Source organism: Poecilia latipinna, unplaced genomic scaffold (assembly GCF_001443285.1).
Source record: "Poecilia latipinna isolate Pla-1442-1.1 unplaced genomic scaffold, P_latipinna-1.0 Scaffold299, whole genome shotgun sequence".
Classification (NCBI taxonomy): Eukaryota; Metazoa; Chordata; class Actinopteri; order Cyprinodontiformes; family Poeciliidae; genus Poecilia; species Poecilia latipinna.
This window is the reverse complement of record NW_015112915.1, coordinates 161,953-179,028: the sequence shown is the minus strand read 5'-3', so window position 1 is coordinate 179,028 and position 17,076 is coordinate 161,953. Positions and strand designations below refer to the sequence as shown.

The 17,076-nt window shown below is 38.5% G+C and overlaps 1 protein-coding gene across 3 annotated transcripts in view; it reads right to left on the bottom strand.

Annotated features, from left to right (window-relative positions):
• fshr (follicle stimulating hormone receptor) overlaps positions 1-17,076 on the bottom strand; it is a 36,397-nt gene continuing 19,321 nt past the window's right edge. The window contains exons 3-15 of one of the 3 annotated variants that reach the window (XM_015034452.1): positions 15,928-15,999; positions 14,472-14,546; positions 14,183-14,257; positions 14,026-14,100; positions 10,558-10,632; positions 10,235-10,315; positions 8,040-8,108; positions 7,882-7,956; positions 5,699-5,884; positions 5,406-5,626; positions 3,970-4,151; positions 3,668-3,859; positions 1-2,509 (exon numbers count right to left, since the gene is read on the bottom strand). In XM_015034452.1, coding sequence (XP_014889938.1) covers positions 1,976-2,509; positions 3,668-3,859; positions 3,970-4,151; positions 5,406-5,626; positions 5,699-5,884; positions 7,882-7,956; positions 8,040-8,108; positions 10,235-10,315; positions 10,558-10,632; positions 14,026-14,100; positions 14,183-14,257; positions 14,472-14,546; positions 15,928-15,999 — 1,912 coding nt within the window. In that variant the 3' untranslated portion in view covers positions 1-1,975. The remainder of the gene's footprint in view (positions 2,510-3,667; positions 3,860-3,969; positions 4,152-5,405; positions 5,627-5,698; positions 5,885-7,881; positions 7,957-8,039; positions 8,109-10,234; positions 10,316-10,557; positions 10,633-14,025; positions 14,101-14,182; positions 14,258-14,471; positions 14,547-15,927; positions 16,000-17,076) is intronic. The other 2 variants (XM_015034454.1, XM_015034455.1) reach the window with 2 other exon arrangements.

Genomic DNA, 17,076 nt, shown 5'->3' with positions numbered 1-17,076 from the left:
AATAAACATCCCTCACTCATAACATTAAACATTGAACAAATGTTGAATTTTTGATGCTGACGTCCCACGTGTAAAACTTTGGTCTAATTTATTACAAGCTATCTCAGTTTGCAGCGACATCTTGTCGCACCAGAAGGACGATGTTTGCTAGGCGATAAGACAGATGAGGTCATGTGTTTACTTTTACTTTTATACGGTTGAGTTGTTGGAAACTTTACCCATCTGCAGGTGTAATCTAGTTGTAACAAAAACAACTGTATGTAGGACAGCGTTTCTGACCCAGATTCAAGCAAAACTAATCTTCAGTTCTGTGTTTGCATAGATTCCTTCAGTTCATATGTTTTACACTGTGCTTTCAAATGAGGAGGCGATTCCTGGTGAGCTCTGTTTGTTCTCCAGGATCAGATATTAGGAGTTTCCAGTCAAATGCAATATGAATTCTTCTTCAAAGTGCATCTAATGCACATCATCTGTTTGTGAACACATTGTTTAATGAATTAAATGCGCAAAATTTGTTTCTTACAATTTTGTTTTGCAAAATCATAGCGCCACAACAATTAGCGATTAGCAAATCCAGCTTTTTTTTCTTTTTTTACTCTCAACCAGAAAGAAGTGCTCAGCTCATAAACAGCACATATATCTCCAAGGTCAGAGACAAATCGATCATTTGGTCCGAGCAGCAAACTGGACCCTGGCGTCCAAAGTGTTGGGCTGAAATTATTTGTAGAGCTACATGGAGCAGAATTCATCACACCCAACTTAACCACATCCTACCTCCATGTCAAGAAACCAGAAAGAAAAGCAACATGCTTATGTTTTGCACCTTGTGCAGTACCGTATATGTTAGTGGGATAAAAGTCGCAAAAGGGGCAAATAAACGGTTTATTACAGCATCTGTCATGTATGTTTTGACCACATAGCAGCCATGATGGCTTTTGTGGTGAGATATGTGGCATTTCTGCAGCTTCTTCAGAGACACAATTGGCCTCTTGGATGTTTCTCTGATTAACTCTCTACTTGACATATGTTAGAAGGCAAGAAGACTAAAACTAATCGATAAAAACAAAGAGATTTATATTCTTATATGCATTTTAGCACCGTTTCTTACAAAGTTTGAGCAGAGCACCATGGTCCCATACTGTAAATTTGTTTCTATAATGCTTGAGTCCAGGTTATATAAAGAAATACATTATTTTCTACTGTGTTGCTAAGTGACTTTAGCCTTAATGAGCAAAAGCTGTCAGCTAATCCCAGGAGTTCAACTCCATAACCAATTAATCATTTGGTTATGGGGTTAATTTGATAATCAGATTTCAATTCCTGGGGCAATATTTCAAAACTAGCTTTGAATTGTTATAATACTATGTGGCACATTAGTATATTTTTTCACTCTGAAATTAACTAAAACGTCACAAGTGCAACTTGAATCAACCAAGAAGTCCTTGGACCTTTCAAGAAGGAAATTCAGCAGGAGTTACAGTTGAGTTCAATCCCTCCCTCCTGACATCAAACTATTGTTGAATAGATTTAAAAAATAAAGGACTTTGTCTTTGCTTCGTCTACAAATTGATGTCAACTTGAAGACATCTACCGACATCTAAATGTACCAACCAAACCTGACTTTCTATGTCTTTGGTAAATGAAACAGAGTTTAGGGGCTATAAAATGTAACTTTCAACACATTTTCTGGGCTAACAGCATAAAGACGAAAACAGGTCAACCTTAAACAGCCACTAAAGGCGTCCACAGATGTCTAATGTTTGGAGGGACCAAATGAAGGCCAACCAGAAGGTTGGATTAACTCATTCATTTAAGAATATCCAAAATGTCAAACTGTTTAATTTCTCTTACATTTAAAGTTATAAAGTGCCACATTGCTTTTAAACATTTCTTTATCAAACGGTCTTTGGCTTCTGCGAGGGGAGAAAAAGAACCATCAATTGAAAGCCTTTAACTGCGATTACTTTGGTGACAATCAGAACTCCTGTTTCCCATCCAGACTCAACGTGTTGGCCAAGGAGTAAATGACGCGGCTGCTCTTCGGCGAGGTCCACGTCGGCTGCTGGCAGGACGAAGTCTCTGTCCGGTAAATTTGGGCTTGGGTCTTAAACAGGCCGAAGCGAGCGGCGAGGAGGAAGAAATCCCGTCGGAAGGTGTGGGTGAAGAAGGCGTACAGGAAGGGGTTTGAGCATGAGTTGATGGGGTAGAAAAGAACCAGCAGGAGCTTGGCGTCTGAGACGGTGATGAGCGGGAGCTTGAGGGCGGCGGAGACAGCGAAGAAGGAGATGGGCGCCATGCAGACAAAGTCGGTGAAGATGAGGACAGCCATGCGTTGAGCCACTCGGGTGTCGGCGTGAGCAGGCGCCGACGAGGGTTTGCGGTAGGTCAAGTAGATGCTGAGGTAACAACCGCAAACGCAGAAGAAGGCCAGGATGTTGAGGACCAGTAGAGAGACAACGTAGACCTGGGAGACCACGGACTCCACATCCATCGGCAGGCAGATACTCACCTGTACAGAGATATTCAGATATCTAAAGGATTAAACGTCTCAGTGGACTTGATTCTGTAACTTATGTCATGCAATATGCAAGGTTATTTGGAAACTATTGAAGGAAATAAACTTAAAGTTGACCTAGTATGTCTCCTTGAACAGGTTAGGATGGGCTATAAAACATGTTCATTACATTATTTATTTATTTATTTATTTATTTTTTTACACAAAATCATTTTCAGATAATGAGACATTTTAGGGCCTCTTCTCACTTTAAATCCAAATAAGCCACTGCTGGCCACGCCTCCAGCTCGATGTTTACACGCACACGTGTTGCAAATACATGTGCAATTATACAACCGTACATCATGGCAAAGCAGAAGTGGAGCCTCCTGAACAACCAATAAGATTGTAGAAGTTGTCTCTGAATTGTAAGTCAACAACAAAACATTTGTCTTTTCCAGCAGCCATTGTACAGAGGTAAACCCAGCTGGCCAAAGGTGCTGGAGTTCTCCTCGGGTTGCTAGGCAATGGGCTAAGCTTCGGTGGGGTTGCTAGGTAACGGCACAGTACCCATTGAGTCACTGTAGCCCTTTAATGGAAGAGGTTTATTACCCTGTCCTGTTTGTCTTATGGATGTCTGATACAGCTGGGGTTTGTGGAAACACATGTGACTGGAAGCACCTGGTTCCTCATTTACTAAAAATAAAAAAGATAAAAATAAAAAGCTGCTCAAACATTTGCCTTCATTAGGCACATATAATTCAAATTCTATCTCCGAATCATATAATTTAAACAAATATCCAGCTGTTTTATGAACAAACAGCGTCGTGAAGGCCAAGGAGCACGTCAGACATGATCGTCCACCAAATCTCACAGACTGGACAAGCAACGCATTAATCGGAGAAGCAGCCAAGAGGCACATCGGTAACCCTGGAGGAGCCGCAGAGAACCACAGGTCAGGTGAAAGAATCTGCTACACAAATGTGACTTGTTTGGAAAAATGCGAAGAGGAAAGCCCTGAAAGGTCCGATTTGGATTGCAAATTCAGAAAATATCTGAACAATGTCTATCCTTTTCCATTTATACACTACTGTGGAGTTCGTGGTTGCATCAGAGCAACATTTTACGTTCAGCTCTTGCATCTTAAAAGGTGTTCAACAACGAGCTACCTACTTTGCTGTAGCTGCTGACACCCACTGTGGGCAGCAATGCAGCCAGCAGGGAGAAGCTCCATCCAGTTGTCATGATGATGCAGGCGTGCCTCAGGCGAAGTTTGCGGTCGAGCCGCATGGCGTTGGTGATGGTGTGCCAGCGCTCCACAGTAATGGCTGTTAGTGTGAAAACTGACAGCTCACTGGCAAACACCTGTAAATCACAGTAATTTAGTATCTGAACACAGACACTGATGAGACACGACATTAATGTATTCAGGCAACATGATGTGCACACACACACACACACACACACACACACACCGTAAAAAAGCCTGCAGCTTTGCATCCGAAGCCCGTCTGCCAGTCAATGGCGTGGTTGTAATAGCGGCCGTGAGTGAACATGTCCACGGTGGCGATCACTAGCAGGTAAATGCCCATGCAGAGGTCAGCGAAGGCCAAGTGGCACATGAGAAAACGAGGAACCGTCAGCTTGGAGTGACTGCCTACATCCAGGGCAGCGGGAGAAACAAATACTTCAGCTTGAATAAAAAAATATATATATATATTGTAGTTTCAGCGCTGCACCAGCTGCGTTGCATAGAGGCAAACTGCACTGAAAAAGGAGACTGGAGCACCAAAGCGAAAAAAATTGTACTGATTGGTGACAAGTAATTGAATGAAGTTTGTTAAACGTAATTTATTTACGTTTGTTTAACTTGACAACTTAATAAACTTAATAAATTAACTTGGGTAGACTTGATGTGATCCCTGGTGACCTATTAACACGATATATTTAATTAAGAGGGATTGCTTGTTCTCTTTTTTCAGTGAGCAACCTGCAGCTCCAGAGACACAAGTGGCTCTTTGGACTTTACACAATGGCTCTTAATATCTTTGACTAAAAATGATAACGACATAACTTTGAAAATAGATAGAACAGATGAAGGGTTTTGTTATTTTTCAGGTTTTTTTTCCTGGAATACATTGCTCTTGGATAATTGCCACTAAAAATACCAATCAATTTTATTTTTATGTCTATTTTTGTCTTCATGAAGGGGAAAACTGTGTGCAAATATCAACATCCGATACAAAAAAACTGTTATCTTTTACGTTTTCCTTTGTAATAAAAACTCAAAAATAGGGATAGAATAATTACTATTTAAAAATTACAACATATTTTCTGTAGTTGATATTTATCAAATATGGTAAGATGTAATTTTTCAAAAGGCCAGGTAATATTTGCGGCTCTAAATCAGTTTTTATTTAGGAGAGCAAAAGTGGCTCTTTGGGTTGTAAAGCTTGCAGACCGCTGGTCCAGGCTACAGGGAGTGAAGAAGTGATGAAATTTGGTTTGTGTGGTCATTTTAGAAAATACAATCTTCCTATTGCTCTTTTTAAGATAACACTGTTACCAGGACAGTAAAAAGTCAAAATATTTTGGCACAAACACTTAAAAACTACCATTAATGTTCTTGGTAGACAGTCTTTATCAAGTTAATTACTTCTGAGAAATTAACTTGATAATGTTGTAAGTTTTTAGTGTAAGCTAAATGATTTTATGAAATTATTACTCTGTGTTATATTCTTAAATGTCTTTTAGTGACTTTATCATCAGTATGCACATCTTAAACTGCTAAAATTGTACAAAATGAATGACAAAAGAAAATCTTCTCTTTTAAAACCTCAGTTAAGAGCCAGAAAATCACCCCGCAGGGCAAATTTAATGTAGTTGCTCACATAGTTTGCTACACTTTTACCTAACAGCACCAGTAGAACCACCGTATTGCCAAGCAGTGCGAGAACAGAGATGATCCAGATGAGGATCCGCAGGACGACGGGGGACATTATGTCCTCACACGGATTAAAGCTGTCAGGCGTCGGGCTGCAGGAGACGGAGGTGGAGTTGGAGCAGTGCTCCCTGAAGAAGGCCGGGATGGTTTTCGCCTCGGGGTGGTTACACAGAGGGGTCCACCTCGATCTGTCGGGCAACAAAGTAAGGAAAAACGTGCAGCACCTGTTGGATAAAGTATCATTCTGATGTGACCTCTACCTGTTTCTGTGCATGTTTTTGAAGGCGCAGCAGTGTGAGGAGTACGTCAGTTTGGCTATGTGGAGTTTTGTGTAGCGCTGTACAATAGGAAGCTTTTTGAGGTGATAAGCAGATTCTGCTAACAGCTTCTTCAGACCGCCGAGGATGGAGTCCGGCAGAGAGCTGACAGCCGTCTGAGAGACGTCCCTGCAAACGCAGAGAAACACAACCAGGGTTTCAGGTCGTTTTCACCAATTATCCTGTTCTGAATTGCTTGCCATAGTGTTAGATCTGCCAGTAAATGCTGTCAATTATTTACTAAACGTATCCGATCCAATTTACATAAAGTACACTTAAAGCAACAAAATGACATGGCTGCAAAAACACACAATCTTGCCAGGTATTTCTGCTCTTGTTTCTACTGCACATATCTCTGTGCACTTGAAATAAGACAAAACTAAATTATAAGTAACTTTCAGAAAAAAAATAGAAGCTTGTTTTAGAACAATAATTCCTTAATATATGAAAAGTTACTAGTTCCACCTGCAGATTATTTAACTCATAACAGGAAAAGCGGATTGTTATAATTGAAAAAATCGGAAAATTCAACCAGAACATTTCTTCAATATTAAGGAATTATTTACTAAAAATAATCTTATATATCTTGCTGAATAGTTGCAATGTATTTTTGTATTATTTCAAGTGGACTGAGGTATTTGCAGTAGAAATTAGAGCAAAAATAGCTGGTAAGATTTTATGTCTTTGAGGTGAAGATGAAATTGCTAAACATCAAGAGAATAAATTCCAATCAATTAGAGAAATATAGATATTTTCACCAAAAGTTAAAAGTTATCACTAGACATGGTGAAAACATCCTTTTCATAAATTATGGGACTTTTTAAATATTTTTGGTTTCATCTTTGCATTTCAGTTAATTTTCTGGTCTGGCTACTTTTGGTATTCTCTTGATCCGTTTTTTTTTTTTTTTTACTTTTAAAAGTAAACATACATACATTTAAGAAAAATATTCAGATGACTAATAGAGCTGGGTGATAAACAATTTTGGGTTTTTGGAGGTTTAAGTTTTGCAAAATCTGTAATTTTTTTCCCAGCAGTACATTCATTGGGTTTCCATAGTTCAGTGTGATGTCATCACACGCAGGGCGGCCATCTTGTTTAAAAAGCATGTTTCCGTTTATCTGAACGCTGAATTTAGATCAACTCTCAGATGGAATATAAAGACCAGACTAAGTTTCTTTATTTTGAAATTATGAGAATAAAGTCATAATATTACAAGAATACACTCATAACAATACAGAGAATAAAGCTGTACAGACGAAATAATATGAGAATAATGTCACAATTTTAGCAGAATAAAGTTGTAATATTAGGACAAAGAAGAAGTTATTTTATGAGAACTTCAACATGAAAACTACAAACAAATTTGAATGAGGAATACTGAGCATTTTATGAAATTATACTTTGGTATCATTTTTGTAGATAAGGAAATACTTCATGTTTCAACGCATCAGCATCAAATTATCATCAGCAGAACTTAGAAACAATCATGCAAACGACTGGGTCTGTTTCGAAGAACAAAAATCACTGTTGACGCTTTTTTCTCAGAGTTTTATGACGTTCATCTGGTAAAATTGCATCTTTATTCTGCTAATATTATGAAGTTGTTGCAGCCTAATACCCCACAATACTTGCACAACTCACGTTGAAATAAAAGCCACTTTCTGGAAATGTTTTCTTTATGTTTTAGAAAGGAAAGCGAGAAAAAAACTTAAAACTGAAGCCATTTTATTTAAAATCTATTAAATAGACTCTATTGAATATTAGATAATTATCAATTTGAAATAAATATTTTCATACCACAGGAATTATTCTAATTTTAGAGATTAAATAAATGCAGGAATGAACCAGAACAACTTGTAAAACTGTCAAGCTGCTCCCGTTTGATTGACATGCTGGACAGTAGAGGACGTGTCTCTTCTTTGGAGGTGGGAAAATCTCGCGCATTGAAATTCGCTGCCTGCATTCGCTCACAATCTATCTTCTTTAACCTCCAATTTTAACCTTCATCCAGATTTCTGTTTTAAATAGAATGCTGACAGACTGTCGCCTGCTCTGACTTTAAAAGGTGGCGCTGAAGAGGGCGAACGATGAAGGCACGAGATAAGAGGGGATGTCATGCTTACAGCACCACCAACTCACTGGAACCCACAAAGGCATCGGGGCTGATGTGAGCAAGCTGCTTGTTTCCACTCAGAAGCCTGGAAAACGAGTTAAAAGCAGAGAAATTAAACGAGGAAGTTGAAACTGCGTGCTTGTAGCTGTGCGTCTGTCCGTGACTCACAATCTGTACATCTTTGTTCCGTTGAAGGCGTCACTCGCCACCTCCTTGATGCCATTTCTGGTGAGCCGTCTGTCATCAGAGAGAGAAGCCAAAATCTCAGTCACATGGCTCAGGCGGCGAAAATTTATCCGAGCTGCTGATGCTAAACTTGCTGTTTGCACTTCCTTTGTTCCCACAAACTAAAGCTGCGCGGCCGCAGACTTTCAGCTAAACAGTTAGTAAGTGACTACTGCCTCAGCTGCTCTTTCCTCCTCTTTTCTTTTCTTCTGTTCAACAGAAGCACTGATAAAGTTGTTGGCGAGATTATGAAACCTGGGTCCCAGGGGCACAGACAAGCACTCTGAAAGCACCCCACTCATCCTACTGAAGAGCAACAGGAAGGAAGCTCAAAGCAAACACAAACGTGTAATTTGCGATTGTTCTGTGCATCCACCTACCATATTTTGTATTGCTTCATAACCATTCTGAATTATTTTATGTTTTTTCTTCTCTCTGGTCCTTTTTATAATGCTGTGGTCATTTTATGGCCCTTTTCGGGTTGATTTTTTTAATGATCATATACTTTTTCTGCTCTGCATCCCCAGAACCTGAACCAAACAAGGAGAAGCAGCATTTCAGCTCAAATCTGGAACAAACTTCCAGAAAACTGTAAAACAGCTGAAACACTGACTTCCTTTAAATTTCGACTAAACACCCACCTGTTTAGAGTTGTATTTGAAATTTAATCAATTATNAATTTAACGATGGCACTTGNCTTAATGTAATGTTTTGATTGTTGATTCTAAGTTGCATGACTTTGTGTTTTTGTTTATGATGTAAAGCACTTTGAAATGCCTTGCTGCTGAAATGTGCTATACAAATAAAATTTGATTGATTTTCCTGGTTTCTGAATTGAATTTTAGAAATGCTGCATGTCTTCAGAACCACTCTGCATCTTTTTGTAATCCTTGTTTTCATTCCAACTGGACCAAGACGACTACCTTGGCTGCTTCTGAACATTTTATAACCACTTTTGGCTTTTACAGAAACGGCAAATTAAGTGCCAGAGTGTTTATTGGCTGCAGAGGCTCGCTGATGTTCCTGCAGCTATTTGGAGCCAGAAAAACGTCACATTTCTCATTTGTGTAATTTTAACACTTTTTATTCTGTTGTATGCATGATACACAGAAACGCTAAATCCAAACATCTATTGTTCTGTCTTTTACCTAAAGACTATGACAGACATGCAAACCTGCCACGAGAAGTCAAAGTATATTTATGTGTTAGAATGGACCAGTCAAAGTTCATATCTACGCCCAATTAAAAATCTTTTTTCAGACTTGAAAACTAATGCTTTCATGTGTCCATCTAATCTGAGCTTCAGCTTTTTTTAGACAGGGAATAACTGGAAAGTATTTCAGTCTTTTGATGTGCAAAGCTGGTGGAGAGATTCACTAAAACCACCTGCAGCTAATGTGATTCTACAAAGTATTGACATACATTAATGCCACATTTCCCATATATTTATGTGTAAAACTGTTCCACTTTACAATTGTGACTACAATGTTTGTTATTTTTCATATAAAGTCTCTGCAAAATACGTTGGTCTTTGTGATGTGACAAAACTAAAAATAAAAAAAAATCAAGCGGTTGTGAAAACCTTTGCAATGTGCTTTAAAACAGCTTTGATTGAATTTAAATACAGATTACTGGAAATATTTGTAGAAAACTCTCCAATGGAAGACAGCACACATCATTTTCATGAAATTTCTGCACTTGTTTTGAAAAAACCACAAATGTAGCAAGTTGCCTTCTTTCCTGTTTCTTCTTCTGAATCAAAACTGTCACCTGTTTTTAGAAGATAAATGTAATATATATTATATTTCACCCCAACTGTCACAAACAACTCTGGTGTTTGAGGTTCTGTCGATATATTTCCCTTTATTTGTAATTCACAGAAACACACATAAATATGGATGGCTTGTCCTCTAAATGCATGAATAATTCCTCATTTAAAGGTGTTAGAGCGTTGAGATGCTATTGCTTGTAAAACCAACCTGTTTCCTTTAATTTACAAACAGATGCTCCAAGTTTAGCTTGCTCCCATTTTGCAAGAACTAAACATGTGCAGTCGTTTAGTAGAGCCATCCCTAAGAGGCGCATGAATGCAAAAGGAAAATGGAAGTAGCCGGAGGGAAAGAAGATGATTATCTTACATTTCCTCAATTGGTTTTGTGCAGAGGCCTCTGAAGGCATTGGCAGGGACAGTTTCTATGTTGATGTTGTCCTGGAGGTCACTGTGCAACACAAAGGGCAAAATATATATGGAGAATAAAAAAGTCATGTGTGTTTAGCACAAACTGATCTGCAATGAGTCTGTGTGTGTCCATCTTAAAGGCGGTAAATGTGTGTGATGTCCTCAGGCCATGTGCTTTAATTCCGTGTGCCTATAAATTCAGATCCATGTGGAAAGGATGGTGTGTGGGTGTTTTAGCAAGTGCGCTCTTGCGGGTCATTTCCATCATACGCTGACACCTACAACAGAAAACCTCGGGCTGCAGACTGGATCTTGGAGAGGTCTGGAAAAATTCGCAGCCCGGTGTTGGAGATAGTTCTGTGGAAATACGACAGCCAAATGTTACTTCCTTCATTTTGTAACCAACAGGCAAGCAGGCGCCACGTGAGAATGAAACCGGGCACAACGTAGCAAACAGACGAACAATGGAGATCCTTCGAGAGTATGTCAAGGTGAAAAGGAAATAAACGCGGCTGCAGTCTAAATCTATTAGCGTTGACAGAAATTTTAACACTTATAAATGCACCGTTACTGTTAATGTGCGTTTTGCAAAGAGCTGCATGGACTGCAATAAATATTAAATAAAATTTTAACACTAAGTAGTATTTTTTTTTCAGTGCAGCACAAAGTAGTTGCAATGTGATAAATTCATTAAGAAACTACAGCTAAACTCTTTCATTATCAGAATAGAAGAAATTTTCTAGACCAATTTTTATCTTAATGACACTTTATTTATTTTTAATTAAGATGGAAATAGTCAGTTTTACTTTGTGTTAGTTTAGTTCTGTCCTGTAGCTGGACACAACAAATTTGACTTCAGCTTCAAGTGCTCGCAGCACATAGACACAATGTGTAAATACATAAACTTTAGAGGGAATAAATGAACAGTATGCACAAGTATTTGCAGCCAGTTTTTCTTTAGAGGATTGTTGTGCAAATATGCTTATTCTGTTTCAAAGAAGAGGAGCTGATTGCTTAGGCAATAAGGTGTTTATTGTGTTCATTAGAGAGACAGCCTCTGGGAAAAAATGTGTCTTTGTCTGATTTTTTGAAAATAGTGCTTTGTAGAATCAAGCTTAAGTTAAACATCTAAACAGCTCATGGAGGTATTGATGCCACTTGTGCAAGAGAAGATGCTCACCATGACATTTTGTGACAATAACCTACATTACTGAATCTCACAGGTTTTTCTAATGTTGTGCAATTCTTGTGCAAACTCTCAGAAATATTAAATTACTTTTGATGCCTTTGCAGAAAAAAATTAAACAGATGTAGTTTTAATATGTATGAATCAAACCCTAAAACACAGCAGAAATGATGAAACCGGAAAAACAACGAGAAAAGTTATAAGTTATTGAAGCAACACAGGCCAGGTGTGAGGATTGACAAAGGTCTGATGTGCAGAGAAAACAGGGCAAGATGATCTGACGCAAACTGGGGAACAGATAGCAGAAATACTGAAGTACATGAAGCAAAAACAAATTACACCAGTCAGGATGGTCTAAAGGGGAGAAAAGAGAGCTAAAATATAAAAACAGATTTGGAGAACCAGTCAAATCCGAACCCACTACGACACAAAGCACAAGTAAGGAAACCTGCAGAGATTTTCACAAACTCTTATATTTGACATGATGATGATCTCTTCATTCTGTTCTCTTCACAATGTTCTCCTAAATAAAGTACAGTGCAACAAACTGCCCTTAAAAGTCACATAATTAATACAAACACACGCTGAATAAAGAAAACAGGTGATCCAATTAAGTTTATCCAAGTAAATATGTTACTTTTATTAGTTGTCGCATTAGACAAATGTGATTACACGTAATAGATTAAATCAATTTCTTTAAGTTGGAGCTTCGTTCTCTTTTTCAGTGCAGCTTAATCCATCATCTAAAAATGAGATAAATAAGGCACAGCTGGCAGAAGATGGAGAGCTTTAGCTCAAAGAAGCAGCTGAGATGCTCAAAGTTGCTCTGGAGGAGATGCAGCTAACTTCAGGTTGGAGAATCTGAAAACAGGCCAAATGTTAGTTTTGCTCGCCACAAATCTGGTCTGAATGGAGGATAAACCAAAAGTCCTAACAACTAACATCTGCAGTTTGCCTCAAGCCAAATGGGCATCACAACAAACAAGCTGCCTTCACACAAAACTCCATGTGTGGCATTTGATGTTTGTGGTTATAAGGGACAAAGTTTGAAAATGTTTAAGACACCAGGCAAATGTACACAAATGTTGGGCATAATAAGTTACGTACGAATCAGAACCCGACCACAGAAAGGTTTTATTTGCAATTACGAAAAGGTATACGACGATTGACAGCCTCTTCTTGGGATCAGCTTTCACGTCAGACTCCAGTAGAGATTGCTTTCCTGGATATCTCAGCTCCTCAGAGATGTGACTTATGTAAAGGGAAAAGTCATTTTGCGGGGATTGTTGCACCCGCAGGACCATGGAGAGGTGGACTCTATGCTCTTTAAACCTGGGATTATGACGTCACAGAGTGAGGAAACTCTGGAAGCATCGTAAGCTGGTTCACATGCCCCAATCCAACGATCAGGTTTCACCTTGAGGAGGTGAGTGAGTCATTTTCCTTTGATCCAAAACTCAGCGCTCAGGCGAAAAGTTCAGGTCAGCCACACTGAGGGTCAGAAAGCCAGAACAAATCCAGAATCCAGGTACATGTAGCAGAAGTCAGAGCAAAGGCAGAGAAACTCACAAAGCAGCAGCAGCAGCACAGGTGGCAGCAATCAGGCAGCCAACAGGGGTGGGAGGGGCAGAGCAGGAGAGCAGCGTGAAACACTGAAATCATGACAGTTGGACAATATTACGAGTCGTTTCTCCAAAAATGCTTGACCCTTTTGAGGCTCGTTCCATGAATATCTGTGTGAGCCGAGATGTCAGAGACTCTGCTTAAAGTCTCCGACATTAAGCAGAGACTTTAAGTTTGGTGACAATAATCGTCAAATGTCACCAAACTGTAAACATATTTTAAAAAGTTAAATGACTAAACAAGCAGTGCGGGCTTGTTTTTCTAATAACGTCAGCATTCCAGTGTTTTAAAGGCATTCAAGTTCCTTTACAATGCATATTTACAACTCATTTTTACCCATTTCTCCAACAAACTCAGTCTGACACAAATGGAAGACGAATGGAGGATAAATTTAGGCACCGTGCAACCATTGCATATTTTCTGATATCTGAGCAACAAACAAGCTTAAATTAAGAAAAAAAAAAATGTTCCAGACGCTGATTTATGTCTCGATGCTGCACTAAGGTGCCCTTGTTTAGACAAACAGTTTAAAAATATATTTTTGTCACCACACAGAGCCGAGTTTTTGTGTCCCAGTTTTTCACAAAATGGGCCACGCTGAACGATACAGATGATAGAATCCCTGAGAGACTAAAGCAGTGAGCAATGAATCACATAATTGGCTACTTGGAGATTGTTTCACAAATATAAAAACAATTCAATTACTTGGAAACTATTAGTGTTACAACTATGGAGTTCGGGGTGAATAAAACTGTGGGAAAATCTAAATTGGTGGTTGGATGTTTGACGCTTGATCTGCCATCAGGGGGATCCGAGCTAATTAAATAATCATGGATTTGGTTGTGTGGGTCCTCAGAAGTAGGCTCGTCAACCATGACCTACTTTGAACTCACAATTAGTTCAAAAAATTAAAAAAACAGACAAAGTGTGAGAGTACTCACAGACGGCGAAGGCTCACGATGTTCCTGAAAGCATCTGGATGAATGGATCTCAGGTGTTTGGATTTGGTTATCTCTCTGAAAGCAGCAATTTGTCAGTTCCACACTTTAAAAACATAAAAAATCTAATATATCAAAACTAACTGCCTGTTGTACCCACATTTCAGTGAGCTCTGGGAGATCGGAGAAAGCGAAAGCTTTTATCGTCTCTAAAGAGAGATTTTCAGAAATGTAGCTGAAAGAAGCAGAAGAACATGACACGTGTTTAAAAATAAGCCTCTTTGGGCCTCATTTGCACTTATTGTTAAGCATATTTTGTTTCCATTATTCTGACATGAGGAGACTCCTCAGAGTTTCTGGTTCTTCTTGTTCCAGGACAAAGACTAAACACGTGGCTGTTTTGGAGGAAACAGGATGCACAGGGTTAGGGTTGAGATGCGAATACTCACACGTCGGAGAGCTGAGGCAGACCGGCAAAGGCAGATGCACCGATGCTCTGCAGGATGTTGTTCTGCAGGATGAAACTAAGATGGGAAGTGACAGAAAAGAAATAAATATATTACTAAAGCAGAACTCACTGGTATTCTCTGCAAAAACTGTCCAACATTGATAGAAAGTAAAAGAACTGATTTTTTTAATGGATATTTGGGGGATGGCTTCCCAGTCTGGTTCTATTAACATAATTCACAAGTTTAAAAATGCATTTCACTTAATTACAATATGATATAAAGATCTAATTTATTATGTTTTGGATTATAACCTCATATAATATCATAAATAAAACAAATTTGTTAGGTTTTTTTGGAGGGGGGGCTCTAGTTTGGGGAATAAAGAAATTCCTCACCCGTTAGATGGTCCACAAAATAATAAAATCTATTTCCTTTATAAAGCAAAACAACAGGCAAGTTAAAATAACACATTCTGAGGTGATTTAAACTGCTAAAAAAGTAAAGTACAAAGAAAACAATAATCCTCTATAATAAAAAAATACAGATTCTGATGGTTCATGAAAAAAAAAAAATCTAAATAAAAGGATCAGTGATTACCATGGCAACACAGACTGTCCATTCACATATCATCACCTTCCTGGAATAATGACACAAGTCTTTTTTTTAACCAAAAGATGATTAAAAAAAAAAAATCACTTTTGGGAAAAACGACTAAAGTGTCATGGGGTGGTGTTGGGAGGTGGTGATGAGAACGAATGCTGAGACCCAGAGGATGGTGATGATGATGATTTAATAAAGAGAGCTCAAACAGTCTAACACAGGCGGCACGGCAGAGAGTTTAGCACATAGCTAATTACCAGTAGCAACGGAAAAACTGAATAAGAGAGCTAACCAACATAGGACTGTACAGTACGACTGTGATGGCAGGCAGACAGACGACAAATGACGAGGATCCGACAAGAGACAACAGGTGGGACTAAATACACAGGGAGGGTAATCAAGGAATGAGACACACCTGGGAAGCAATTAACGGGGAAGATGCAGAAACAACAGAGACTCAGGACAGAAACTGAACACAGAAAAACCTTAAAATAAATACACAGAAACACAGATCATGACATAAAGCCATTATTTTAGGAAGGTGACGATATGACATAATTATGAAGTAAACACTAAAGGTGATGAACGATACTAGCCAAAATAAAAAAATATGTTACGCCTCCCCTTATCCAACCACCATCACCAACAAATGCATCACATTTATCCTGTGATTGTTTTTCTTAGTTTTATTTTCTTCTATTTTTCTGAGCCTTTTTGAATCATTTTTTTTATTTTCATCATTTCTGTGTAGTGCAGTAGTTTTCTGTCTTTTAACATTTAAATAATAATTATTTTTTTGGTCTTCCTCAGGTAACTATGCAGAGCCTCAAATGAAAATCATGAGCATCAAACTCACAGCTTTGTGAGGCGATGCAGGCTGGCGAAGGAACGCTGCTGAATCTCTGTGATCTGCGTCTGCTTCACTTCCCTACAACACCATTAAAAAAAAAAACTGTAAACATCTGGGAAATTATAGTGAAATGCAGTTGAGTACATTTATTTTTCATACAATAAACGGAATGCGCACAAAAAAACATGAATGAGCTTCACAGGAGCATCTTGGCCAAAGTGACAGCAGTAAAGTACAAATGCATTAATCGTCAAATGTCACCAAACTGTAAACATATTTTAAAAAGTTAAATGACTTAAGTTAGTGAGACATATTGTTGTGGGTTTGTTTATTTATGTTTGGAAGGGCTTGCCATACTCTATTAATGTGGAACACATTGTTAGAAAACTGCTGCCAAATAGGTTAATTCCTGTAGATTTAATTTCTCTCTTTTTTTCTTGTGTCCTGTTTTCATGTCTCCACTTTGGTTTGTTTCACTGATGAACACAGCTCCCTTTCTGTTAATTATTCACCTTCCCTCTGTCTCCCTGCTTTGCTTTCCTTCACAACTGTTCCAAATTCCTGCTCCAACACACCTGAGTCAAAAGGCTGAATTACCGCCTAGGCATGTCGGAGGGTTTCACAAAAACCTGGTTATTAACCAGACTTTTTATTCAGGGATGCGTCTGAAAGTTGCAGGTCAGGGGCATGTGAAATATGAAGAAACATGTAACTCAAATTCTCTCTGAAAATGTAAAAAAAAATGAGGTACATTCACGGGGCTTTCATCATTTTTCAAAGTAAGTATTTAAACACTTAAATTCTTAAATTTGTGTATTTTACAGTTTACAGTAAAATTATGTGAACTGAAACGGAGCAAATTTGTCAGCTTGCAGATTTTTAAGTATAATTTAAGATGAAACAATGAAGGAGGAAAATAATAAGCGACTCATTTTGAGAAACAAACGTCTTTGCACTAATGATGTGTGGGAGAAGCGGAGCAGGTTTTATCTGGATTTCCCTCCTGAAATGGCCATTAGTAGCTGCATAACTGTGAATATCACAACTCTTCCTGAGCCTTGACCTTTGACCAGACAAGAACACACACATACACACACGCACACACATGTTTGCATGGCTATCTTTGTGGGGACTTTCCATTGACTTCCATTCATT